The sequence below is a fragment of the Oryzias latipes genome, chromosome 20, assembly GCF_002234675.1.
Source record: "Oryzias latipes chromosome 20, ASM223467v1".
In the NCBI taxonomy this organism is placed as follows: Eukaryota; Metazoa; Chordata; class Actinopteri; order Beloniformes; family Adrianichthyidae; genus Oryzias; species Oryzias latipes.
The window spans coordinates 13,285,880-13,313,093 of record NC_019878.2 but is presented as its reverse complement, the minus strand read 5'-3'; the positions used below and the strand labels follow the sequence as shown (position 1 = coordinate 13,313,093).

The window sequence follows — 27,214 nt, the reverse complement described above, 5'->3', positions numbered from 1 at the left end:
CTCACAGAGCTTCAGGGCATAACAAACAAATCACACATTTCTGGCTGCTCAGCAGGACTGGTTTTCTGAGGATACAAATATGAAATCATCGTGAAAATAGCTAATACGATTTTTCATAGGAATGAAATCCATTTGTGGTAGATTTCTCACTCTATGTAACTCATATAGTTAGAGCTTTGAGGTAAGTTCATAAAGTTTGAACTGCTCCCTGATGTCTGTTTCAAAACAATTGTGCATTTCCTTTTGTTCACGCACGGCGGATATCTGCTTTCCTCTGCAGTATACTCCAGCAAATCAAAGTAACATTAGCATAACACTGAAACTGTAACTTCTGCTTCTAATCTTGGTAAATTAGAATTACATGAGAGCTGTAAAATGCATAAAATGCTTTGCGTTTGTCCCAGAAATCAGAAGATTTTCACACCTTCTTTGCTGTGAACCTCCACACTTACATCAGCCTGTTCTCTTTCAATTTCTTAAAGACTTGTTCTGTTTTTCCTGCAAAACAGAAGCCAAACCACATATGCTCTCTACACTGGATTGACCAACTAACACTCAAAGTAATGACACGCTGACCTAAACAGACTTTTAAAGTACGTCTACATAAAACACCCCAGCATTTTCTGTCACTTGTATCCAGAGTCTCAGTGTCAGTCATGGTTTCTTTTGACCATTTTAAAGAGGCCAACTGCTAATTTATAGAAAAATAATGACAGTCTCTTGACTGGTCTTAAGGCAAGCTGTCCATATAGTTGTGAGGCAATATGGAGAGCAATGGGAATAAAAATCCAAAGCAAAAATGGATCATCCAATCAAAATAATTTAATAAAAACACACAAGAGTGATAATATAAGGCAACACTTGTACCTGTTCTTTTACAGAGGCGAGGATGGAGGAAGTTGTCTCAGCTTCAGATCTATCACCATTGGAGCCTGGCATGACAGGAGGAACCATGGCCCCCTTCTCCTGCTCGGCTGGCTGGTCAGGAACCGGCATTGCTAACAGAGAAACACAAAGGTGGAAATATAAAGACAAAATATCAGTGCTCAGCTTTATTATATAGAGAGAACGCTCTTTGCACAACTGTCCAATCAACTCCACTTTGATTTCAAGATACAAAGAAGAACCACTACAAAAAGATGAAGGACTTGAACGGCTACCCTCATGATTGCCTCTTTAGAGTACCACCAAGTTGAAATGTGGGCACCATTCAGGTTGAAACCTAGTCTATGACGGAATGATAAAAGTGTCCAGTGATCACCATGGTGCATTTGAAGTTAATGATCATCATCACCTATGGTCCTCTAACTCTCAGAAAATCTTTCATCATTGACAAATTAAAGAAATCTTTACTAATTCACTAACTTACACTGATCAAGTGCAGGCATTGTTATTCTTTATCTTTATCTATTGTCTGGGAAATAAAATCTCACTCCATAACTATTTGTCTTTAGCCAACTGCAACCTTGATTCCAACAAGTCTGTGTTGAACACCATTTTTAGGTCATTTTTCAAAGCTCGGTCAGAGACGTCAATCTATGATCATTTTCTTAGGTTTTGTTAATATATTTTTTTTAAACTCTAGGATCTTTGTTTTCCCTCATTTGCCTCTCAAGTTATGGAAAAAAATATTTTCGCTGGCTGGACTTCAATGACTTTCTCCTGTTTTAATTTTATGATTCTAGTTTTTTTTTTTTTGTGGATTTGGTTTTTATTGAACTTGTGAAGCACTGTGTGGTCTTATCTGTGAAGGGTGCCACACAAACGAAATTTTCTAACTTCATTACTTACCTACTGAGTGTTTTCTGTAATAAACATGGTGGTGTTTTAGAACCCTTCTAGTCTGTAATTGCTTCCTGCCACTCAACCAAACGCACCAGCTCAATGAGTTCTACAGAAAGCCCCTCTGAAGTCCAATTTTCACATCAAAACTGCTGGGAATTAAAACAACCTTTTTTTTTCTCTTAAGGATTAAAATGTTCATATATTTGAGATTATTTATCAGTTTTTTGAAGGTTTATTTTACAAAACTAGCTAGCATTTACAGTAATTTAGTGTCATTCCTCTTCTCTGCAAAATAAATCAATAAAAAAAACTCCTGCAGTCCTGCTAACATACTGTAAAAAGCAGCATGTTTTCTTTGCACGTATTTCACTAATACTGTTAAATAAACAAAATGTTTACCTGTAATAGAACATAGTACTCTTCAACATAACAGAAATATCTAGGATCTTACACAAACTTGAAGGTGTCTTGGAAGGGAGTAAATTGGAATGACAGGTGTGTTACCTGCTGAAACTAATCCTTTACACGTCATTCAAAAGCAGTTAGTCAGAGTTACTCCTATGCTTGAGGCTCGATTACTGTGCTTGCAGACTGAACGTGGTGTGCAAACAAATACTAAAAGAACTGTTGCCAGTCAATACTTGTTTGCTCTTTATCTAGATAGATATGTTCATGTTTCATTCAGAAAAATAGCCATAAAAATTGTTACAAAAAAGTGCTGTTTTTTTATTTCATTTAAAATTTGGAAATATGATAAATGTCTGTTTTATTTTTATTTTTTTGCAAAACAGTCTATTTACAGACTTAAACTATACCAGTGTTTGTCATACATAACTTCTCCATCTATGGCATATCAACTCATATTTTCTTTCTGCAATACTTTTTGAAAATAAAAGTTAAATGACAAACTTTGGTGCTTGTTAAAAAACACACGTCCATGGAAAGTATCAGGTTTACAGTAATATTGATATGTAACTTTAACCTAAATCCGGTATCTTCAACCTATAATGCTAAAAGAGCCCATTTGGGGCATGTTTTTGACAGAAAAAGAACAACGAGAGCAGGAAAGTCCCACCTCCCCATTAGGAAAAATGCACTCATGTTTCTGTAGCCATTAAACCATTTCTTTATAACATGCAGCTTAAAAACATAAAAATAAAGTGTAACAGTATTAAATGTTTCTACATAAATTGAACTCCGTTTTACTTTTAAAACAAGTCATGGGACCTCCTTTTAAAATAAAATACACCTAGTGTCAAATAATTATTGCACTGTCCATGGAGCGGACCTGGGTTACATTTCACTACTGGTTGTATTTGCTAAATATAACTTTGTATGTGACAAATAAAAGAATCTTGAATCTTGATAATACGTCACATTTTCTGGAATTAAATCAGCAAAACAGTCAAGCATGATATTTTCTATCATTATGATTTTAGTATGCCTTCAACCTATTTCTTTTTTGCTGTCAAATACAAAAACTGACAATATTGGTGTAGAATCCAAATTTATACATGTAAATGTATTTTTTAAACTCTAAGAAGTTTGCCTCTGAACAGCAACAAGACGCTGTTGTGCAGCAAAATATAAAAATATGAGCTTAAAGCTTAATCTAATAATAAACCACTCTGACAGTACATTTAGTATATCACTACAAATTTTGCTCACTGATCTAATATTTTTAACAACTTAACATAAATGACAAAATGTTATTAACCAAAGCTAAATCAAAACTACAAAAACACTATTTATTCAAGTTATCAACATTTTCCTTAAAAGCTAATGAGTCACAGTGGAGGGCAAAAAGAACTGTATGTGGCTCTGGAGTCTCAGGTTGCAGACACCTGGTCTAAATGATCATTTATGGATATGTTTGGATAAGTTTTGTTTCTTTGTATAAAATGATGTTTTACAACTACAGTAATGTTAACATTTGTCTAAGCTCACTGTCTTTAGCCTGGTATTAGATAAACAGATACACAAACTGTCACCTTGGCTTAAAATGGCAGCGTGGGTGTTGAACTACAACATAACAGTCGGACAAGCCATAGTTTCATTTCAAAACTGAAATAAATTAGAACAGATGCTGCAGAACCCTTAAAGTGCTATTAGGTTCAAAGAAGCTGGTGAAAATGTCAACAAATTTCATCCTACACAGTAATCAGAAATACTTCCATTATTTATATGCACATAATAATACAATTATTTATAACCCCAACTCATAGAGAAAGATAAAGATAGAGAAAGAAATGGTTTGCAGCTCTTAAATGAGAAAACTTGACTAATGGAAAGGCAATTTTTCCAAAAAAATAAATTAGGGTAATCAGTCTAAATTTCATGGGAAATCCCATGCTTAGACTTTTAGGACATTATGTAGAAAAACCTTTTTTTCTGATGTTAATGTCGTTCATTTATTCTTTGCTTTAGAAGCAAAGTTAACAAGCCTTAGCAAGTGTTTGAGCTATTGATGTAAAGCAAGTCCGCTCTTTAAAGTTTTTAACAAACATCCAGTCAGTTTTTTTAGCCAGCAGACAGACAGCCGGCTAGACAGGGTGGTGTTGGTAAATAAAAGATGCTAGTGAAATGGCCTGCAGATGGTAATTTTCACTCTCACTGACAAACACCACTTCTGAGTCTAGTATCTCCCCTCCTAAGTGAAGATGAGTCACCAGAGTTTGGCTCCTGAGCAACTGGAAACCCCTACAAAGACCATAATAGACGTGCTGGCTGACTGCCGCAAATCTTTTGAATGTGAATGCCAAGTTGAGTGAGCAAAAGGGGGGAGAGAAAATAAATAAGTAAAAGTTGAATCCCTCTCCTCATAGACTCCTGCAGTTGTTCTCCACATTACAGACCTCTGGCAGTAAACCTGAGCCTTCAAGTACCAGAGAAAATTGAAGAGTCGCTCCATCATTTCACTTATATGTGGCTTTGTGGCAATATGTATTGTAGCAGTTTACCTGTTATTAGCCACCCTTTCTAGTCCTATCTGAAAGCTATTATAGTTCAAAATAAGCACAATGGCCCTTTGTACCTCATGACAGGAAAATCACAGGTGTGACTAATAACATTAATGCTCCTTTCATTTAAATTAGCGGTGCTGGTAAACCAGCCTGAATAATACTGGAGCTCTGGTTCTGGCACAGATAAATGAAATCTGTTTTTGAGTCACAACTGTTTTGGCAAATTAAGGCTGTTCACACGAGATTCAGCATTTTAATTATTCAGAAACCTGATAGCATGTATAATTACTTTTAGCGAGCAAAAGCAGATCTGTCTGAATTCAAATGATATCCTTCAGGACAGATGAAGAATGAAATAAATAAAATAACACATTGGCAGAAAAACCCACAGGAAAAACAACAAATCCCTAGGATGACGGGGACATCAGTCTTGGTGTTCAGAGAATAGCAAAGTTAGAACCCTGTTTATTGGCTACTGCAGAGATAATCCCTGTGCCAACAGATTTACCATCAAATGTCACATTACCTGAGCCCAATACTCTTCACAGGCTTCTGTCAGCAGGCACAGCTAAGCTGCTGCTGCATAGGTGTGTTACTTCCTACGGGGTTCAGTGTTACAAGAACCTGGGCTTAAATGGGGCTTTTGTAGCTCTGGGGGTGCATTTCATTGAAGTGCATTCGGACTGATTAGAACAATGTGGAGCTTAAATTTAGGAGGACTGATGGTTTGACATTTTGATTGGCTAAGCCCCCGATAAGAGATGGGAAATGCAGACAAAGCCCTTAGTTTTTTAGCAGAATCAAAGCAATCCCAGATTTTAGCTGAGTTTCTATGAAACACAAAATGTAAACATTTAAACAAAAGACTCAAACAAGAAAAGGGACAGTTTAAAGTTCGTCTTCCAGTTATAATCCATTTAACTGTAATGCAAGTGTATGCAGTGTTCCAAGGTAGAAACACTTCAAGATTAGCCCAAAAACTACTGTTGAAACAGATGTTTTCCATTTAAAATCCTAGTCCGACCGTCTTTTAAACTATTACAAAACTGTTCCCAGTGGTCTAATAAATACAATTATGTCATTTTTTAGCCAAAATCAAAAAATGTGTAATTTTTTTTAGGACATAGCTTCTGCAGAGCGGCAGGAGTTCATCAGAAATTTACCACCGAGTTGTGGGCAGGACTGTTGGGGCAGAGTAAGCCACAAGAACCTGTTAAAAACCCAATTTTCATTGAAGTGGGTCTTTTAACTCCGTTGAGGGCCATCTTCATACAAGCAATGTTTCAGTGGACTTTAAGTAAACCCTTTTTATTTCAAACAAATGAACTGGAGCCAAACACTTACCATTACACTACAATGATGGTAATGTTCCATCCGAAGGCGTCATTTGAAAACCAAAGTTGGAAGATTTTGCAGCCATCAATAATAGTTCTTAATTATTGATTCATAGGTAGTTGATTTTGTTTCCAATTGTCCTGTAGACTCAAGATTACAAGACTAATCTGACCTTTAAAGCAGTCATCAGACTTGCAGAACTTAAAAACAAAACTGAATAAAGACGCAGCACAACATCTCTACATGAGGAAAAAGGTCAAGGATCGACACTAAAATTCTTGTACTACTGGAAATCAGTTTGCCATTTTCAAAAGCCAGGAAAAGACATGCCAGTCAAATCAATCCTCACTTTGTGGACCAAATGATCAATGATTGGAAAGTTTAGTTTGCTACACAGAGGATCATCCCTGTCTGAAGCTACAGACACACCGGGATGTGTGCCCCAAACGTGGATTCTTGAATGGGCGTTTAGCCCATGGCTTTCACACTGGACAAGCAGCTGCTTCTTTCTTTTTTTCTTCTGTTTACTAGCGCATGTTTGCGTGTCCACCATTTCGCTTGGCGTGAAATGTCAAAGAGGTCCAAATCTTGTGAATCTTGTGAATCTTGCGAATCTTGCTCCAGGCTTTTTCTTTCACAGCTCTATTTAGATATTTAAAAGACTTGGTATTATAAAATTACGGCCAGGCACTAACCGCGATTCTGCACGTACATCGTGCAAATAGGAAAACTTTTCACAGATATACAGTATGCATTTTAACCAAACTAAGGCATTTTCTGATCGATAACATCAAAAGCAATATCAATAGCTAGAGACTTCCAAACATCTCAAGTTAAAGTAATATTGTCACTTTTCCCGCACGGCACTAAATACGTTTTATCCGCATGAATGACGGACACCATCACATCACTGAGGCTGCAGCCAGGATGCCGAGCTGTAAATAAGTAGAATACACTCAGCCCTCCAGTCCTTTCAAAATAATCCCTGTTATCCTGCAGATCGACAATACATCTTCAAACTGTCAGAAGACTTTTAAAATAGCCTAACCATCACCAGAACAGACGTCCAATGGAAAACCTGTTTTCCAAAAGATATTTTTTGTAGATTCATCAGGGATGCATGGAGATTGCATAGAGACAATAGAGCGTCTAGCATTTCATGGCCTTTTAGGGCTGACTAAGGGGATACCTGTGTGAAGGAACTGCTGTCCATTAGGGTGGTACTTAAATTTCTAATTTCCTCTGAAAAAGCTTTCACAAAGTTCTTGATCTAAGTGAAATTAAAGATAATTGGATCACTTCCAAATGGTATGAAAGTGTATGATCTTCTACTGTTCAGTCTATCTCTCAAGGACAAAGAAGAATTTGGGTCAGTGCATCCACCTGTGTAATGTGCAGAAAGTGAACTGACTAAAGCTCTTTTTATGCCCAGAAGGTTGGTCAAAGTTGACCTATTAGCTGTAAAAAAATGTTTGATTTCCTGCAGACTCTGTTATTATTGCAGTTTTAGCACTTCAGTGTTCAGATGTTTCACATACTGAGATGGAGCTCCTGTGAAACTCGAAGCATATTCCTGACCTATTTGTTAGATTTGCATTTAGTGAATCCCACAGAAAATCATAGTTAAAGTGAGACCTATACTTTCTGCACTTCCAACACCAACTCCAAAATAATTTTCAAGTTCAAGAGCTGAATGTACCAACATAAACCACTCAGACTTCTATTTCTGAAGAAACAAGAAAAAAACCACAAGGTTGTAATCAGTAAAATTCTCAGGAATAGCTGCTAACAAGGCATTTCTAGCCACCCTTCCATTTTCTGAATCTATCGAATTCCATCCGATATATGGGGTTTGTGTCTTCATAGACCCTCGCAGCGGAGGGCTAATCATCCCTAAAAGAAACTATTTTGGACATCCCTACCCCTCCAAATGCCCCTACAATTGGAGGGGTAGGGAGAAGCCATAGGGGTAGGGGAAGAATTCTGATTTGCCCTAACAGCCCAAACCCAAAGAGCTCCTCAGGCAAATATTTGTTCAACAAACATGACATTTTAGATGGTTATTAATTTTGCCGGGTAGTAAAAAAATCAGCTTAACTTTATTGTACATGAAAAAACACTTTGAATAGCTTCAAACACTTTTATATTGCCACCCAAGAAAGCTAGTTCTCTATGATCTACAGCACTGCCAGGACACTCTGGAGCCTGAACCACACTCAATTAAAAAATACGACTGAAGAAAAAATTTGTCTCCTATACCCGTCCTGTTCCTTTATTTTCTGACAAACAGAGAAAGAGAAAGAGTAATTCTTTATGACATTGTTTTGTTATTATTATCAAAACATACCAACCCTTTCCATTTCAGAGAATGGAACCTAAATGCAGGCTAAGCAGTGGCAAGATGGCTAAAACTAAATAGTTTATTTTTATTTTTAATAAAATTATGACATACAAATTAAATGGATCTAAAACCTGGCAAAACCAAAATTGCTCCAAAATTGCAGAACAAAAATAAAAAGTAAGAGAAGGGAGAATAGAAAGTGATGATAAAGGCAAACTGAAAACAATTGACCTAAATAATGATCAAAGTCAATGAATGGGAGGCAGTTTATACTATTGATTTTCAATCAAGTGAAACAAATTATCTAAATAGAACATGTAGAGGTGGGATACAACAGTAGCAAGACCGATAAAGTAAGTAAAATGAGGAAAAACATAAGAAGAAAGCATATGATGGAACCTGGCATCATCGACTACTTGTGTCAAGAACTTTAGATACCGAGTACCACAATCCTGATTGGAGAACTAAATGTATGAAAGTTGAAGCTGTGAGGGTTGAGGTCAAAGATTAGAAATATGGGACAAAGCCAAATGTGCTGCAGCGCACACATCTTGGGTAGAAACGGTGTTGATCCACCGTTCACACTGAAACCAATATGACAAGCTGAGAAAGTGACCATTTACACCTCTGTGGTGGGTAAAGTCCATGTACAGTCATTTTACTCACCAGCTCACTGACCTGTCCAGGGTACACCTTGCCTTTGGCCAACAGTAGCTGCAATAGGCTCTGGCAGCCCATTGACCCCAAAAGGTAAACAGTGGGTTAAGTAAATGGATGTATCAATGGACAGACGGACGGATGGGCTAGTTTACTGAGGTTTTACAGATGAACATTTACAGACTAAAAAATTAATCCAGTGTAATCTAACCCTCCACCCACTTGAGTCAAACTGTGTGACGTATGAATTTGTTGTTTGCTACTTTCTAGAGAAAAACAGTATTTTTAATAAAAGTAGTATAATATCCACCCAAAACAAAAACCACAAAAGCATATTTATCTAAAAAGAAACCCCCTTTCTTAAGGTGTGTTCAAGCACAATAGAAATTTGACATTTAGTCATAGTTCGTTGTTTCGTCACTGTAGGATATTTGGGGTAAAAAATAATTATGACACAAATTAATTCCATTCAAAGAAGTCGTGAGCCACTTTCCACTTCACTGCACTAAGCAAGCACCAAAGTACAGGAACAAAAATTGGATCATGGATATTTTTAAATGTTGATTTGGTTTGTGTTCCAGCATTGCTGCCTAATCTAAAATATCTTCTAATTAAATAAGATTTCTGAAACCATTTGCTTTAGACATTATTTCTTTTGTGTTAAACAATTATTTTTAAATTCTGTAAAAACATACAGCAATTTTCCGCCATATAACAAGTTTAAGTTGATGTTCTCTGTGAAATTTGACACATTTATATGCAAATCTCTAAATCTGCTGCTCTGACTTTGGAAAATTGTATTTTTGGGGGTGTGAGGCGCTTAAGTGATGTGTGTGGGCCTGAGTGACTGTAAAGCAAATAACCTTTTTGATGAGTGGCTCGAGATTGTACATTAATATTTATACCAAAAATGCTACCTGATTGGCTTGTAAATTGCATTTGAGGGTTGCGCACAGAGAGTCTGAGCTCAACCTTCTGATTTAAATAAAAAAGGCTACGGCCAGAGTCCCATTCACCTGCTTTAACTAAGATGGCTAAACAGTTATACCATGGTTTTCTTACTAGACATACCATCAGAGGGAAGCAAGATCATATTTTAGTTTTAACTGTTGTTTTCTAACTACGCAATCCTTGATGAGGGATAATTCAATGTTATCTTTTAGTTTTAATGTAACTTGCTTTTTGTTGAGGAAAGAACTTTTTTGCTGCAATGTTTTGATTGAAGAATGAGACCGAAAAACTGATATTTGTAGTTTGTTACCGTTTTGGAGCCATTATCACAGCAGAGCTGCCACACTGCTATCCTTTCAGAATAGATCATTCCGACCAAATCTAATGTTAACCTTATGCATGTGGTTATTTTTAATCATGCTTATATTTTAAAAAAAAAAAAAAAAAAAAAAAAAAAAAAAACAGTCATTATATGACTATCAGTTGGAGAACAAAAAAAGCATCCTGGCAGTTCCACACTCTCCTTTGTTTTTGCTAGTATTCCTCACCTTTTTTATTATTATTGACCTCATCTGTGTTAGGATCCTGGGCTCATCTCCACGCCTGCCACCCATCATCTCATCAGCCTGCGGCCTTTATAAGGAAGCACCACCCTACAGCCAACGTCAGTCCGTCTGCTTCACGTGGTTGAGTACTGACTCCTTAAGCCAAGTATACGTCTCGTGCTTTTGTGCTAAGTGCCTAGTGCTCTCAGAAATCTAACTGTCTTTATCTCTGCCTCTTCAGGAAGTTCCATCGGCTCAACCTTCACCCTTGGTCAACATTTGCAGTTCATTCCACCCAAGCCAAGAACCTTCACGCCAAAACCCACCAACGCCACTGAGGACTCAATAAAACCCTCTTTCCTCATTCATCCTCCAGTCTCTGTCCTGCTTCTGGGTCCAGCCTCACTCATCCTAACAATCTGGCACAGAATCATTGTCCCTTTTAACATCTAAATGAAAAACACAAAACAAAATTTATACCACGGCCATCAAAAGGAAAACCAAAGCAATCTGACTTCTACTAAAGCATCATTAAAAAAACCATACAAAATAAGTCAAAAGAAAATAAATCAGAAGTACGTCCTTTCTGTATTAGTTTTAAACGTTAAAAGAAACAAAATCAGCAAATTTGCATGACAAATTTTAATAATATGACATTTTACTGCCTATTTGTGTATATTAGACATTTTCAATGTTACAATATCCCTTTCTAGAAGTTATAGTTAACTTTAGAATGAGTCATTTCCCTCTTCATTGCAGTTATTATTTTAACCAAAAAAATACCACCAGGGGAACCATTTTAATTCAAATTTTGAAGATTAAAAACCAAAAAAAATAAATCACATGTGCACCTGTAATTCTGTCATTTCATGAACAACCTTTGCCTTTACAGCATGTCTTAGGCATGTGCCATCTTAGCTATCTCATGTATCAATTTATATTCAGGATCCTACAGTTCCATTATCAAATGATGATCACAAAAACTCCACTCTTTAAGTTTTGGCTTCTTTGTACAATTCTGCTTTCTGTTTTTTACAACAGCATAATGACAAATCTATTGCAATGAAAACTATTGCAAGGATGGAGGAAATTCATCACTTTTTCAAACTTGCAGGATGGTTTTAATAATCCTTCTATTGTAAGCTGATCAGGAGGATCAACTCCTGTTTTCTGCTCATCTAACCTGCCATAGAAACATATTGGTAACAGAACTGCTGTATATAATATAGTTGTATACGTAGTTCCACTTTCAGCGTATAGTGCCAGGGGTTGTCACAGCGAATCAGCTTTCACAGATCTGCACACTTGGTTGTGGCAGAGTTTGTTACGCTGGATGTCCTTCCTCACACAACCCCTGGGAAACGAACCCTGATTTCCCACACACCAGTGATATATGCAGCCAAATGGGCCATTAAGCTGCTTTGTATTTAGTTTTATATAAACTGCAAATAGAGTAATCCTTGTACAGGCCATTCCCATTTTCATTTTGTAAAACCCAAATTGTTTCCGGAATCTTTCTTGTAATCCTGATGAGTATACCTCAAATTCATTGACTAAACTTAAGAAATTAGCTGATGCTATTTTTTGTGTCCGTGCAGCATGCTTTTTTGATGTTTTTGCCACACTTTTCTACATTTAATTATTATAATTTGCCATTTACAAATAGTTATCAATTTAGCTCAAGTCACAATTTGCCGGTAATTGGTTAAACAGTGAATTGGCTCACCCCTAGTTTCTTGGACCGTTTGTCCATTTCAGTGTCATGTCTTTTGCAGCAGAGCTGTCAGACTTGTGATGCCATGTAAAGTGGTAACTCGTGTTTATTGCTCACCCTTTCTCAAAATTTTGAAAAGGCAAGGAACATGTCAATTAGATTTGACAAAAATGTCAGCCTTTCCGCTGCAACTCATTAGCTGTATGCCCCTTTCCAGTATCCTCAATGGCACCAAAACAATCATTCCTAACATTTGGCTAATAATGCTAATGTCATCAGAATGTAACAAAGCTTGGAAAATGAGGAGATGATAATTACAATTTCCGTGCTCAATTTCCCCAGCCAATCACTTTTGACTTCCATAGGCAGCTTTGCTGTTCAAGAATTATTCCCAAAGTCTTGCACATATGAATTTCTTGGATGATTGATAGATCTAATTTACCTCCATGTAACGTCTAATATTAAACTCTGAATAATGCATAATTCAGTTAGCACAGCTCAGAGACGAAGAGGGTGTGTTTTACCCACATATGACAAAAGTGCATGCACAGGCATACACATAACACAGAAACTAAAAATAAAAAGCCATAAAGCAAACAGGGATGGATGCCTAGAGTTCTCACTTCCTACTTCTTAATCAAATTCAGCATAGGGCCTTAATCATACCAATGGATCTTCTCCACTGTGGTTTGGTCAAATGGATTGTGCATTGTGAGAATATGTTCACTTTCTATTTGAGGTGCTTTTATAACACTGGGCCTTGCGGCTTTCACAAGTGATCAGTGCCTCATTTAAGAACTTAGTGCAGATCAGCTGGGGACACAATCAAGATAGTTATTCTTGCGAGTCACCGGCAGAAATAGGTTGGAACAGGGGAAATTAGGTTGAATTTGATGTACCTCAAGAGTGGGAAGTCAGAGCATAAAATCACGTTATTTCCTCTATGATGTGCTTGATATATAAAGTGGGAACAGTGACTGCCATTAACTCAATTTTGTTTTTATTAAAGTGGAAAAAAGAGCAACAAAATATAACTGTCCAGCAAATTCCCCAAAAAACAAGATTTGGTGTAGTGCCTGTGTGTAACGAGCTTAGCTCTTGACAAAAAATTGACAGTTTAAAGCATTTTAAACCACTGTTTTAAAATGCTGTCCTTGCTATCCTATTGGTCAATATCATAACCCTACCCAACAATATCCTTGTGTGTGGAGAGAAGAAATTATTTACATAAGTCATAAGGTCCAAACACCCACTCCAATAAAAATTGTGTTTTTGGTGTTTGTAACATGTTCTTTTAACGTTTTTTCTAATGATGGAGGACACATATAATGAAAGTTCAAATTAAAACTGCATTTCCAAGTGTTTCTTTATTCAAATCGTGGTAAATCAGATATCAGTATATGAAGCTTTTCCAAGAGGCTAAGGCAGCTTCGCCGTCACAGCTACAGAAGATCATTCTTACCTCACTCCATTGGACCTTATAACTCATCATGCTTTTGCCATAGAAAAACTTATTCGATGTTTGCTGTTCTAAAAGCTGTTATCTGACTGACTGCTTCTCTGATTGTCACTTATTGTTTGTTTGTTATTGAGCTTGCATCTGAATTTCCCAAGCTGGAATCAACAAAATATCTTTATCTTAATCAGGATCAGACTGAAGATGACAAAAGAAAACCTTGTATTTATGACGCAGCTGCTACAATTGGTAATCCACAATCTCCCTGCTCCACTCCATTTTGATGAATTCACCTGCAGAAGACTAAATCCATGTAAGTCTTTGTTTTCCTTTCCTGACTTGGCATCTGGCTCATAACTGTATGGCTAGATAGCTCGGATATTGCTCAACATTTTGTTGCACTAATAATGTTAGGTTGAGGTGTGAGGAGTTGTAAGTTAGCAAGAGAGTGTGTAAACAAAGGGATGATGGGAAACGAGCTACTGCTAAAAAATTCAACGATTTTTTTTTATTGGGCTAAAAATATAATCATAATTAAAAAAACACTGGGAACGGTTTCAATAGACAATTGGAGTGGGACTTTAATAACTGTTGCTTTAGGTAAAAGTAAGCTTCTTATAGTTCGATAGCCTTATACTGTATATGCCATAAGCTAAAAAAATATAAAATTTATTGAAATATTAATCCGGTGCACCCTATAGTGCAGAAAATCTGTAATATTAATTTAGATTGATGCATGGGTTCTTCTTTTAGTTACCATCTGCTCAAAGGTTGACCAACTCTATGAATTTAGCTTTTTTTACGTTAAAGCAGTGTTACATTTTTAAATCTGCTCAATAACAATAGTGTGATCTCCTCGAAGCATATTTCTACAAAACGCATTGATTTACTGTCAAAGTTGTATTAAAGAAAACAAAAAACTGAGACCAGACGATCACACACACAACACCATGTCTGCCTCCAGACAGAACTGGGTGTGGCTCCAGCAGCCTTCATGATACAAGCAATGCTCACACCTGTGATTCAACGCCAGAGGCCTCCTCTGCTCTGCTCACTTTAAAAATTCCCACTGCAGGCAGTCAACAGAGGCAGCAGCATTGATTATTTCAGTCAATATCCCAAGCTAGTTCCACTTCAGTCTATCATATGTGTAGCAGCTTTACCAAACAACACAAGTTCCATAGGATTTTACCAAATTAATAAGCAAATACGTGATAGATTGAGCTTTAATGAGAAACATTCATGAACCTTTGGAATTTTTGTTCTAGCCTCCAGTGGTACATGCTCACACACACATGCACACAGTTCAGCCAGGCAGCTGGGAAGCAGTGCGATGGTTGACCTAGATTGGGTGCTGAGTTTGAAGGCAGTAGAAACCATCTGCATACAAAGTCTGATATCTTTAGGCCAATGCCAGAAAAACCAAGAAAATAGGTAGAAATAATTCAAACTTTTTCCTGCTGCTCAGCATATTCTATATATTCAAAATGTTCTTAATTTTTAAGTGTTAAAAAAAGAGGAAGGGTAAAGGACTGGAAATAAATGTAGACATATATAAAGACACACACAAAAAACAAATTATATATATATATATATATATGCAAACACATATTTATTTCAATCAACAATTGTTGGACTTTGTTAGGTCATGCTGACTTTTATGGGCAGGATATGTTGCTTGCCTGTTTACCAACAACTGGACTCAGTGTACCAGCCTAAAAAAAGAATACAATTCTGAAACAAAATAAAAGCATCCATATGCACATGATAAATGCAAATGTTCATTGTACCTTGAAATAAAATCTATTACACAGGTTCTGTGGACCACTGGAACAGTTTTCACCTTTCAGAGCTGTCAGGTGTGGATTCTCTGGGGAATTTAATGTCACCTCTGGAAAAAAAAAAAACAATGTGGGGCACACAGGAAGTTAAGACAGTTCTCTATAAAATTATTATAATAAAAGGAGGAAGAACTCAAATGTGTTGGCAACCTGTTCATTTAGTGCCCAGCCCTCTGCATCATCTGTTCACCTGAATAAAGTGAATGGGCTAATGGATGGACGGACAGTGGAGGCCAAGTGTTTAAGAGGATCAGGGGTGCAGTTAAACTAGATTTACACCCGGGGTTAAGGTCTGAGATTGGGACAAAAATAAACATCGGGAGTACTTGGGAGGTATTCAGACATATTAGCTCCCAAGTCTCTATTCTTTATTCACACCTCCCTAGTGCCCCTTTAACTCATGTTAGAACATTGTGCACCAGGCAATTCTCTTATGAGCGATTCACAACTTCATACACACATCCATCCAAAGTGACAGTTTCTTTTTTTTTTAAATAAAAATCAACATCTTTGCTCAATTTTTATTTTGTTGTATACATAAAATTAGAGTTTGCTTCTTTTAGTGTATTATTTTAAATATTATATTAGAATAAGAGTGAGGTGATTAAAGGAGGAAAGAGAGCGAATGGTGATCTCCTGGAAAGGTCTCAGGCATGCCAATGAGAGAGCTCAGGCCTTTTCAAATCATAATCAGACATCCCGCTCTAGAAAGCTCACATCAGTGTCAAAAAACAGAGAAAGCTCAGAGCAAATTGAATTTCCCCGCTGTAAGTCAGAGGTTCTTCCATTCTGTTTTGGAAGAGCATTACATCTACGCCAGTGTTTTTCTTTGTGAATCATGTGACAGCTAATTAGGCCCTCAGGCTTAATTGGCCTTCTTTTCTTTTTGTTCTTTCTTGGAGCATTCTGGGAAACAGATTTTGTTGACTTGATGATGCTTCCTGCCAGGCAAACTGCCCCATATGCCGTCTGCGAGGCAGCGGAAAAAAGTGGATGTGAAATAAACATTAATAATAGTTATAACAACGAGAAGATTCCAGACTAGCAAAAAAAGGAGGAAACACTTATGCTAAAAAACTTTATTCATATGTACTATCCAGTAAAAATAAGTTTATTTACACTACAGACCAAAAGTCTGGACACACCTTCTCATTCAAATGAATGGGAAGGCGTGTCCAAACTTTTAGTCTGCACTGTGAATGTTAAAATCCATCAAACCATTGTTGTTTATACAGGAACTGCCAGGCTATATTGTTGAGTCCTAATGAAGTACAATTTTTGTATTAAACTAAAATTAATTGATAAGACCAAACACTTTAAAACACTCATGCTTTCTTATGTTTTGGTTTGTAAATTATATATTAATAAACAGTCATGAAAAAGGAGCAATGTGGTATAACTACATAGCATACATAGCATGTCACACGGCAGAATAAGCCTGGAATCATTGGGGGAAAAAAAGTCTGAAAATATGTAATAGTAAAGATCTTTTTAAAGCATTTTATCACATCACCACTTTTAACAAATGTTAAAAATTTCAACATGGTAATAAGTTTATCTAAAATGCCAATGCCAGATGAAAATGACTGTGTTCTTTAAAATTCTCTGGAAAACCTACTTTTAAAAATCTTATTAAAATTTGTGATTTATAAAATGAGAATTTTAGGGGGTTAGGTAATTCATACCACAATGCAGCAACTGAACTGGGTTTGAAAGCTCTAACCTTCTACATTTAGTGTAAGGGACGTAGAGCTATCCATGGTGCTGAAAATAGATTCGCTCATTGTTCGTTATTGGTCTCCAACAGTAAAGATATTTAGAAGTTGCAGTTATAATTAGACCTTTAAATTAGCATTAAAGAAAATATCTTGCAAAATGTACATTTAAAGATTTATCAGTTCACAGTAAAATTGAGTATACTAAATAAAATCTGTTGTTTCCCTAAAATTCAGAAAAAACTCGTCTTCTGAGCTTTTTCCCCACATGCACTTGGAATTTACAATGTCAGCAGACATAGCATTTTGAGTCATTACTCACCAACATCTGCAACATTATGATATGACTTACTGACTTTCGTAAAACAGTAATCTGCTCATGTCAAAGATGAAATGCAGTCAAAGTAACTCTGACAAGGTGGATGAAAACTGGGACAAAACTGAGAGAAGTGATTCTAAAAGCAGCACAGCCACATTCTATCTTAAACACATGATGGCACAAAGAGGACAAGAGAGAAAGTGTGCGAATGAGAGACAGGCATTACAGATGGGAAGAGCAAAGAAGGTACACTTGGTCCATTTGATAAGCTTGACCACGGTTGTCATCATGTGCTTCTGTGTATGCAGAGATAATGATTGGCATTGAAAGAGCAACAGTACCAACATTTACCTGAGTGTTATCTTTGAGGCGACAGGCCTCAGCCTGTGATCTACAGAAACAGATAATTCCTCTCTGCCTGGGACACAGGACAAGATACAGCTCTGAAGAAAAAGAAAATAAAAAGGGTGACCATTTGATATTGGGATGTGTTGAGATGTATTTTCTGTTGTAGACATGAAGCGAATCTTTGTAAATAGTCACAAAAGTTGGTTTTAATAAACCTGAAGCCTTTACTCATTCTTCCTGTCTTTATAGCACTCTTAAAAGTGAATTAGGGAAGAAATCATTGAAAGTTGTAGGAAACAAATAGGGGATAAAATGGGGAAAAGAGCAAACATTAAAAAAATGAGTCGTTTTAAAAAGAAAACTAAAGCAACTAAGGGTTTTTTGCATTCATAAAACGTGATTAATTTTTTCACCCCAAATACTTTCAGTTATATTAATTATACCACACAGCAACTTAAAGATGAAAATATATATAATTTATTCAATGATTTGAATCTAGAGAAAAACAAAAAGAAAATCTGAGCTTGAGTGTTTCCCTTATACCTTTAGAATAAATAAATAAATATTTAATAATTTTATTTCATTAAAAAATATATATATTAAACGTATTTACAATCTTGTTCCCAGGGAACCCACACTAATAATTATCACTACATCTGTTACTATACACTCTATACTGTAATCACCTTAAAAATGGCACTGTGCAATTTTTAACTTATCCAAAATTCAGACATGTGGCACAATTACCTATTACCGCTGCAAGATTGTGCAAATATGTGATACATATTTTATTTAAATACTTCATCCTGCTCATTTTCTCTGAAGTGTAATGCTGCAACATGAAAACATCCTCACTGTGTTACGGGGGGAATGGGAAGTACCCAGGCGCAGAGAGGAGAGGAGGCAGGAGGTTGCAGGAGAACGGGGTTTAATAACAAAACTAAAGACAAAACCAAAACCACTGCATACGGCAGGCTAGAAACTCGAAACACTAAAAATGCACTAAGCTCGAAAACCGGGGAAGAATACAATATGGACCAGCACAGGAGGAAGGGAAAGACGGGACATAAGTACATACAAGGCAACAAGACACAGGTGGAAACACTCAGGACAGATGGGGCAAGGTAAAACTCAAAACGACAACAAAACAGGAAATACTACAAAATAAAACAGGAAGTTAACTCAGAACAAAAGGAAACAAATCACAAGGGCAAAGAAACAGAAACCGTAACACACTGTGGGATAAATAAAGAGTTATCTTTTCTTATCTTATCTTACCTGAAGAATCCATCCTCTGTCAGGAGTCATGGGTGAGGGACCTGAGAACCTCAAACTTTAATAAATAACCATAAAACAAAGATGAAAAAGGTAAGAAAAGTGACAATGTAGATGACCTGCAGATGACCAGGCTGAACAAAAACACAGACACCTAAAAACACTGAGAGATCATTAACCTTATTGAAAACAGCTGTGGATAATCAGCAAATGAAACTAGGTGGGACTGTGACAAAGAGAAAAATAACTTGAAATCAGAAAACAAATTGAAACAAAGGACACAATCCTTGAATCCATGGCAACTATTTGCTGTTTCACCATGTTGCCTCAGCTTACCACAACCTAAGGTTTGACTCTTCACATCCATACAAGACACCTCTGTGCTTTAGAGCTCATTCAGAGGGAGGGTGTATGAAGCCATCATGCATGGGTTGTGTTGTGGCATGAAATGAAAAACCTGAGATAATTGGGGACTGTGGCCATCAATGTCAAGTATTGACAAACTACATTTTAGTTATTAAATGCTGGTCTCTGACCCTAAACTAAAAAATAATCAATCTATTTTTTAAAAGTCCAGATTATGTATGCTCTTTTGACCAGTGTGCACATGCACCAACAGGATTACTTCTGTTCAGTTCTCTCAAATGTACACAACTTCAAATATAGAACAGAGCAAGTCACATAAATGTTTGTTTTGGAAATATAATAAAATAACTGTTAGACAAACAAAACATATTGGTACCATATGAAGAGGTGACACCCGTGTGAAGCAGTCACACAGCAGTGGCTTGGATGTTATTTTCATGATCTCCCAGCTGCTCTGAGCTGAAAGTCTGCCTGCTGCTTTTGTTTGATCCCACTGAGATGCCGTACATCTGTCAGAGATGGGGAGATCCCACTGGGACTCTGCTGCCTTAGTCTAATCTGCATGGCGTCATTCTTCCACTAACTCACTTCTGCCTGTTCTTTCTGCCTCTTGCTTACTCCCACAGTATTTCCCTCCTTCTTTCCACCAGCCTGCATCACTCCTTTCTGTTCCCTCTTGCCTTTCTTTGTTTCTGTCTTTTGCGCACCACTGCTTGTGTTGTCCTTTGAGGAAAAACATCCCCGGCACACAGTCGATTCCTGCAGCCTTCTGTTGTTTTGCAATGTAAAGGTGATGTTATCTCAGTTATAATTAATTCTGTAATTCTGCCACACCCTTTCCAGAGAGTTTTTCCCTTATTTGAAATTCTCAGCATTATGGATTTAGCTGTTATATAAATATCCTCAAAATACTTTTAATCAATATTTAAACATTCTCCTTTTATAAAATGCATTTGAGTTATTGACTAGTATTTTGTTGTTTATTTGTGTGATTATACAACTGGTTCTACTATGTAAACTATAAAGTAATTGGCAATGTGTGCTGCTATATATTCAAACAAAATCAGAGCAGCCAAGTATGAAATATGATAGATGTCAAGGTTTTTAGCCACTGTGACTGCCAACATGTGTGTTCTATGTAAGCATCATGCATGTAAAAGATGAAGCTCCTGCATTGTGTTTGCTATATTGTTGCTGCCTTATCTACCCTTAAACATGTGCCTTCCAACTAACAGTTAGTGTTTTTTTAATCAAAAATAACACCAATGTGATTACATGAAAAAATGGATTAACATCAAAGTGAATCAAATCCAACTTAAATAGGCCTAAGTCATGCAAAATTAACATTTTAAACTCTAAAGTGTATTATAACGTTAATTCATCACAATAAAAAACCCCAAAGTTGGATTTTTGATCCATTCAAGCATAAATATTCCTCTAAAAACATGCGCTCTGGGCACCAACCCCTCCCAATCCATTAAAATGAATTGGACACCGAACCCCACCTAGCCTGTGGTGGGAATTGGCACCAAAGTTTGGCAGGGGAGCCGCCATTAGTGTGTGAATGTGTGTGTGAATGGGACTGTGACTGTAAAGCGCTTTGGGCCATCCAGGATGGCAGAAAAGCGCTGTATAAGCATGATTATCTTGCAAGAAACACAAGGAATATGGGAAACTTTACCTGTACTGTTCAGTAGCAGGTATTTATCTCTGAGTCACACTGGTTGAAGTTTTGACTAAAGATGTCCATGATCCATTTTAGTTCATTGAATCATATCATTCAAAATGAACCAATATCAACTGTAAATCGGACCGTCAACCATAAATTATAGTATGAATCTACTCCTTAAAATTAATTGTTACACTTCTATTTGTTAGAAACATACGTTGTTCCTCATCTTCTTCTTGGTAAATATTGGAATTTATTAGTTCGATAAATGACCCAAAAAAGTCTCAGCTTGCTTTCTATCCTTAGTCTTGAAACTAGCACACTATTAACCAGTTGTGTATTTTATGTTTTATTATTCCACAATATTCTAGTTTTTTTCTTTTTTTGTATATTAACCAATCTTTTATCTCAATAATTTAAAAGCTTGCCAAGAAACAACAGCACAAGGATTTCCAAACAGTTTCATCATTTGACATGTGTTAGCGCATTTACATTGTTTGCTTAAACTCGCTCCTTGCTAGTTTTATAAATTTGTTCATCTAATTTTAATAATACAGCATGCACTGAATACACCTGATGTTGATTTATTTCCTCGATAGTACATGGAATAACATTTCCACAAATTATCCATGCAACTCAGGCTTGGGGGTGATTGGCTGCAGAATGCTCATTAAACGGCTTTAACATCCAATACAACCTGACACCTTTAAATGGATGCCCTTTAGAGATTCTCATTGATAAGCAGATGGATTTTTTTCTTTGTCTTTTTTTTAGGTACATGTGCAGCAGACAACTATCAATACGCCTCAAAGACGATTTTTTATCTGATTAATTGTCTTTACATGGGTAACCTGACATTTCATGCCATTATTCATCTCAGCCACAGAGTTGTTTCAGAGGTTTGCAGCAATTACAGGTTAAAACTCTGTATTCCCTTCATTACCCCACATGACTGTATGACAGGCTTCTGCCACAAACATTAGTTTTATATTCACAGATGCCCTTTAAGTTGTCATAGCAATCCCACTTTTACAATAAATCAGCCCATTCATCACTTCTGTATGTGTTGAAGCCCACACACACATGAAATTCCTTTGTTACATGACTAAACATAGATAATCTGGAAAAAAAAGCAGATACGTCGGGGAAACACGGGAAAATAAATACAAAACAAATATTGTGCCTATGATCAGTAGAAGAGCAAATATGCAGATCCAAAGTCAAACTCTGATCACCTTTTGATCTATTGTAAAAGTGTTCCCAGTGGTCTTTTAATTATGATTCTGTTTTTTTAGCAAAAAAAAAATCAAACAACCTGTCGTTTTTTGGGACATAGTTTCTGCAGAGCAGCAGGAGTTCATCAGAGATTCAACACTGAGTTGTGGGTGGAACTGTTGGCATGGAGTAAGCCTTCCTTCATTTCCCATTATCCCTATGCTTGCATTCTCTCTCGCTTGCTTACAGTCTGTCACACCCTTAACTTAATGCTCCGGTCAGACCGAAACGCGAATCAAATCAAATTCCATCTGCCACAGCTATTTGGACACGCTATGATTTTGACACTTGTCTAAAAGTGTGTTCATGAACTTCACACCCCAGACGCGTGTGGGAGGAGCTCCCGCCAAATGTTTTTAGCCTGATCGCTACATGGAGCACTGCATGGAAGACATGGATGATGTTTAAAGACCAAATTGATTTATTTTAAAGAGCTCCATAGAGTCTCCATATCTGGGTTCATCAGTTCATCCAGAGACTCTGCCAGCATGACTGTCATCCCCTGCTGCGGGAGCTGTGTATAAATGACTGCTGCTTTTAACAGTTCTTCTGTCGCTCTGTGATCCAGTTTAATGACTTGCTGTCCTGCATTAGTCAGAGGAGCAAAAAAATAGGACTAAAATTAGAGGAAGATTTTATTATTGTCTTGATACAAATAAAAAAAAAAGGGCGAGAACGATCATCCTCTACGTTGGTTTTGGAGTCCACTTGTCGTTGAACAAGTTTCGAGCCAAAATTGAGTCCCTGACTTGATGTGACACGTCTTCTTCTCTGGACTTCGGATTTTTAGCTCTGGCGCTCAAATCCTGCCGTAGGACCTCTGATCGCATCTGTTTATTGACTTAACATTGAAACTAGACACCCCTGCTGCGCAAATCAGGTTCGGTGTGAACGCACCTTAACATAAAGAGCTATCCATCCATACAGTTTTGAGCCCTATGTCAGCTTCGGCGAGGAAAACGAAAATAGCGGATGCATCAAATGGAGCTTAGTACGTAGCACCTACCTCACTGCTACAAGCTTCCTCCAGAGCTTTCTTTTGTCTGCTCCTGATTCACAATGATTTGAAAAATGAAATACTCAGAAAGGCAGTTTTAAGCTTAATATTCTTTACAAACTGTATGTCCTCCATTATAGGAAAGATCCCACGAGAACGTGTCAAAAACATGATTTTCATTGGAGTGGGTCTTTAAAACATCTAATCCACTCTCTGCGTTTGACTATTGCAATAAATTACATCTGTCTCGTCAGGGAAACCTGAGCTGTCATAGCAACAAAAGCTACCAAGCTAAAAACAACCAAAGTTTGTCCATAAATGGGGACTGACGGCTTCATAGGCTCTTGCTGATAACCTGCTGACCCTCTATTTACCCTTCGGTAACAAAGACAGTGGGTGTGTATTTTCTCAAATGTTTGCACTGGAGGACATTCACATTCTGTATGTTTGTGTGTTTTTGCCAGTGTATCGAATAAACACTAACTATGTGCGTGGGAGGCAGCACGCAGCATGGAACCATCTCCACTCAGCCCACACCAGCCACCTAACAAAGAGCTTCCAACAGCTGGGTATAAGGCAGAGGGCAGTAGGTCTCTGTTGGAGAAGCTGGTGAAGACCTCTGTACAGTCTCTGGCTTCCTGCTGCCTTCATGAATGCGCCCTAATGGGAGAAAAGCAGCACAGCCTGACTTCCCATGAGCAAATGGAAATTCAATTCCCTGCACAGTATGACGGCAGAACATCTCATGCTGCTTACAAAACGTTCGACATTGTGCGGTCACTATGCGTGCGCAACTATACTGTATTTATGTTCTTGTTTCTCCGTTCCAACATTCGTGATCTATCAGGATCACTGTTTATTGAGGAAAGAGGAAAAGATTTGACTTAAATCAGAGATCCCTGCAGTATTCTCCAAGTAGACATAGTGATGATGTAAGTCTTTGAAATGAAGCTCCAAAAAAGCTCAAGCATTACTTTTCCGCGTCATAAGGATTTAAGATTTTAAGTGCTGTTGGGCTACGAAACTCCAAACATCAAAGTCAGACACCTCACTGTGCTTTTGGGTTTTTTTCTTGTGATCCCCCGATTGTGCTCCATTTCTGAGCATTTTTATTTAAACATTTTCTTCTTTTAAACAAGCTGGGTACCAAAAAGTAAGAGGAAGTAAATCAAATCCTTATGTGGTCACAAAACGTTACTTTCCTTCCAGCCTATCTTTTTTAAACACGATTGTAATATCATTTAGATCCATCAATGAGCCTTCACCCCATTAAAAAAATTGCAGTTTTTAAATGTGACCTTTTCTGGAAACTCTAATTCTATCTACTCACAGGGGATAATAGTATAAATGAGGTAACCTGACCTCCTAAAATATAATCCTCTATTTTGCTCAATCCCTCCTGTGGAATCAATATTTTTTAACTAATAGGGAAGGAAAACTATCCCATTTTAAAAAGAAAAAAAAATGTTAGCCAAAGGTTTCCCTGTGGGAACACCCTCCATCTACTAATGTCTTCAGAGCAGTAGAATTAGCCAGACTTTATATCGCATACATGCACTTACCTCCCCAGTCTCCACACTTTTATGCACTCTACAATTAAAACCGATTTTCATGCATGAGTGCAGCATGCATGTGTGTGCAAGTGTACTCAACATCACTCATCTCTGAGTCTGAGGTTTGAAAATGAGAGTCAGCTTCTCAATCTGCAGTACACAGAGGGGAAAAAATGGTAGGAAAGGGGAACAAGAGTGACAGAAATGGAGCCTTTGTGCCTCTCTGAGTTTTATCATGTCTGTGTACTTTTTGGGAATCAGCGAGGCCTTTTTCTCTCAATCCTTTTCAAATGGCTCCCTTTGACAGAAAGAGACTGTTACTGCAAATTGCTGCCACAAACCTCTCCAAAAATTTGAGTCTAATAGGCCTAAACAACATGGAGTATCTAGACTTTACGAGTATTTTCAAAAAAAGTCATATTTGTCGAAAACAAAAAGAACTATAATAATTAAGTCCAAGTTTGCCAAGCTTTCAGCAGCGGGAAGTTTATTCAGCATTGCAAAGAAGCTTTCTCTTAATAACATGTACCAAAATCTCTCAGCTTATTTATTTATACTTGTTAAATATTTATTTTTAATTGTTAAGCAACTGAAAAAACTCCAACTCTAACAAGTGGCCAAGTCACTATTGCTCATCGTTGTGCTGCTCTGTACATGACGATAGAAATTCATGAGCTGCATATAATCGAAGTTAATTTATATGCAGATAATATCAACCAGTGTGATGAATTATACATAGCAGATGCAACCAATGCAAAGCAGATGAGTGAGATTACAGTTTACTTTTATTTGTGGAGCTTAGCTGTCAATAATGTGTCTGTAGCACACAGGGGTAAGACAAAAACAAAAAAAAGATAAGAAATCTAAGCCCAATATAATATTTATCTTGGATGGATGACAATCTTTCAGAATGCTGGTAGCAGTTATCTTTATTTCATATTTATTTGAGAAACAGATGACAAAAATAGCTTTAAGATATAGAACTTTAATCAATCAATAAATGAATTCATTATTTGTAGAGCACTTGTAAAAGCAAAGGCAACCAAAGTGCTGAACATAAAATGAAATATAAATAAAATCACTAATTAATATAATAAAATAAAGAAACAATAACAATAAAATCAATTGAACAACAAAAGCAATAAAACAGTGTGAAAAAATTAACAAAATAAACAAGCTAGATCTGCTCGCTGGAGTTAAAAACCTAAGTAAAAAGATGAGTTTTTAAAAGTGTCTTAAAATCACTGACAGTTCTGGCGGACCTCACAGAAAAGGGGATTCTAGAGTTACCGGAGTCACAAGCATAGTCTTGGGAACCAATTAAAACATTTGATCTTCAGATCTTTGGTTTCGACGTGGACGATAACTTTAAGCTGCATTTGGAATTATTAGCCTCTGCCACATAAAATGACAAATTAAGACATTGAAGCATGAATTTTTAAATTACATTTTAAAAAATCTAAATAACTGCTGATTAGAAGGCAGGAGAGTTGAAATAAAAACTATTATAAAAAGACCCACTCCAATGACAATTGTGTTATGGGTGTTTTTAACATGTTCTTGTGGCATTTTCTGATGATGGATGACATTTATGAAGAAAATTAAAATTAAGGCTGAACTCTGAGTATTTCTTTATTCAAATTATTGTAAATTTCTTTTAATCCTTTAAACTAAATCTGATCCTTTCTCAATACCCACATACCTTTTCCTTCGTTTTCTTAAATTCCATTAGATTTCATCTGAGTTTAAGAAAATAACTAGAGAATAAGAGATACGATCCTGTTTTAAAGTTATGACACTATAAACAGTTCAATTGTTTTCCCCTTATTCATTTCCCCAAATTACCGACTCCCTCTGGTCTTCTCCTGTTTACGAATCCAAGTCTTTCCAAATTCTTCTTGTTTCTGAGAGCAGCATGATATATAATTCATAGACCCCAGCGACTTAAGAAAACATGCCTCTTATATAGCATGACTTGTTTTTTTCTGAATAGCTTCATGTTTTCATTGTTATCCGCAGTTCATGGGAGATTTATTTGCACCTTAATCTGAAAGCATTCAGAAGAATAAACCTGTTCTCATACTGCTGACTTCAAATACATTACTTTGT

At 36.8% G+C, this 27,214-nt stretch overlaps 1 protein-coding gene across 3 annotated transcripts in view; it reads right to left on the bottom strand.

Moving 5' to 3' along the window:
• The window catches only part of LOC101161591 (catenin delta-2), a 141,461-nt gene that overhangs the window by 104,671 nt on the left and 9,576 nt on the right, over positions 1-27,214 (bottom strand). For all 3 annotated transcript variants that reach the window (XM_023949966.1, XM_023949965.1, XM_023949964.1), the window contains exon 2: positions 868-998. In XM_023949966.1, the coding sequence (XP_023805734.1) occupies positions 868-996 (129 nt within the window). In that variant the 5' untranslated portion in view covers positions 997-998. The remainder of the gene's footprint in view (positions 1-867; positions 999-27,214) is intronic.